The 2,355-nt window shown below is 33.1% G+C and overlaps 1 protein-coding gene across 1 annotated transcript; it reads left to right on the forward strand.

The window, feature by feature from the left end:
• The first annotated feature begins 1,571 nt into the window (after positions 1–1,571).
• LOC141696501 (precursor of CEP14) lies at positions 1,572–1,877 on the forward strand. The gene has a single exon (XM_074500634.1). It carries the CDS (start codon positions 1,572–1,574, stop codon positions 1,875–1,877), a length of 306 nt encoding a protein of 101 aa, XP_074356735.1.
• Positions 1,878–2,355: the final 478 nt, after the last annotated feature.

Consider the following 2,355-nt stretch of genomic DNA (forward strand, 5'->3'; position numbering starts at 1 on the left):
TAGCCAATACTATACCTTTCAATAAATTGGTTTCATCAACCCAAAGTTTTATTTTATATATACACATATATGATTAGTAATCGATACTTATATGATAATTAACTGATAGACTGAATCCGATGACTCCGTCCGATCAAAACTTGGAATTATCAAAGAGTAAATGGTAGTACTGTTTAACAAATTGTTCCTAATGTTAAATGGTTACATGACAATGGTCATGCAAACAATATGAAATAATTTGATTGATGCTGTTATTTCGGGTTCATTTTTAATTGTTGATATTTGGTAACAGGATAATTGCTCGGCAATGATTTATCGATAAATTGTTCATGCAAATATTTCATTATATTTATCTTATTTCGTCAACAAAAATAACATGTCAAATTTTATTTAATTTGAGATTTAATATAAAAATTTGTAGAAACTCTGCCAATTATATTTTACATTTTAGTCAAAATCGAATTAGCAATTCAAAAACGATAACCTTTGCTATTTGTCAAATACATATCACGAATAAATTTTTGTTAAGAAACCGATCACTCTAAAATTTCAACGAATTAGAGAAATATCCTGTTTAGGATCTTATATTATTATTCTAATACTCTCCCTCACTGGAAAGGTCATTTATGGGTCGAAAAATGGATCATGGACGACCATATTTATGATTTTTGAAAAGTGAATCTCGGACACGCATCATTGGGGAATTGATTTATCTTTCGTGTATACGATAAATTGTGAGAAATATTATGGATGGTAGGAATCGACCCAATGTATTCAATCAGCCTGAACTCTGATATCATGTTATTATCTGATATCATATTAAGAAAATATATACTCACTCTGTCCCATTCATTTCTATACACTTTTTTTTGGGATGTCCCATTCAATTCTATACATTTCAAAATTTACCAAAATAGTAAAAATTTTATAATATAAAAATTAACTACACCCACTTACATCCACTATTTTTTCCCCTACACTAACTTTATATATTTAATATTGATCGACTCCATCACTTTACCCATTTTTCTTACTTTTTCTTATAATATTTCATTTTTTGTTAACCTCCGTACCCAAATCAAATGTATACAATTTACGGAACGGGGGAAATAGTTACTTTAAAACTTCAAAATATCATAAAAATGTGATTGGCATGATCTTATATTATTATAACACTTATTCACCCACATTGAACCATGAAAAGAGGTCAGTGGCTTAGGTCTTCTCATGCTGTATCTATAATGAGAACCTCTTAATTGCAGTGTACTTAAAGTTTATACATTGGCCGGCCGAGGGGCTCTCGTCTCGCTCTCACTTGAACCTACCCTCAATTTCCACGCTGTCTCCTCTCTTTCTACATATCCCATCTCTAAACTTCAATTTCCCACTCACAAATTCAACTCCAAATTGACTTGGCCCAACGTAACTTCATCCCCACGTTCTCCCTTCTTTATCTCCCTTCATACACTCCCCATATATATCTCCCTCTATTTAACTCATCTTTACAAATCCAACCCTCTCCAAACACTTTACAACATCAACAAAACAAGAATCACTACAACTTCATACACATGGCTCGTTCAAGTTTTGTGTTCATTCTGTGTTTGCTTACTTTATCTTCTTTTGTGACAACAATATATGGAAGAAGGCTCAATGACAACATGCATGAAACCGAAAAACAGAAGCTGCAGAAACCACCACCATCTACACGAGATTATAGCTTGTATTTATCTTCCCTTCCCAAGGGCACGATCCCTAATTCTGCACCAACCAAGAAGGGCCACTCGTTCATCGTTGACGAGAAGCTCATTGCTCGTCATCTAGCTGCCATTGATCGTATTCTCCGGTCCGTTCCGAGCCCCGGTGTTGGTAACTAGTGTTTCTTTTTGTAATGTTTGTAAATTTTGTGAAGTTTTTTCTTCCATCTGGTTTTTCTTTTGCTTTGCAGATATAAATATAGAGGTGTACAGAAAGATTTTAAATAGAGAACTATGATCATTTATGATCTACACATAAGAATATTGTTGTTTTTAAATTTTGTATGATCTAGCTTGTAGCTTGCATACATTACCGACACAAAAAGTTTTTATAGTGACAGTTCATCGCAAAAATCTCAGAGCTACTCAACATCTATTGATTTGGGGGTATTTTCTTATTATTTATCGAATATTCACGAAAAACATGTTTGATGTGTGAATGTGTTTAAGTAGTCGAACCTGTCGCATTCTAATTTTTCCTTCCTTTTGATCATGTTTGGCCGGATTCGCCTAGGTTGTTCAAAGTGTTTGACTTGTACACTAGTTGCATTATTATGCATGTTATTTGGAGCTAGTTGCGTATTATAATTTATAAGTC

The sequence above is a fragment of the Apium graveolens genome, chromosome 11, assembly GCF_009905375.1.
Source record: "Apium graveolens cultivar Ventura chromosome 11, ASM990537v1, whole genome shotgun sequence".
Lineage (NCBI taxonomy): Eukaryota > Viridiplantae > Streptophyta > Magnoliopsida > Apiales > Apiaceae > Apium > Apium graveolens.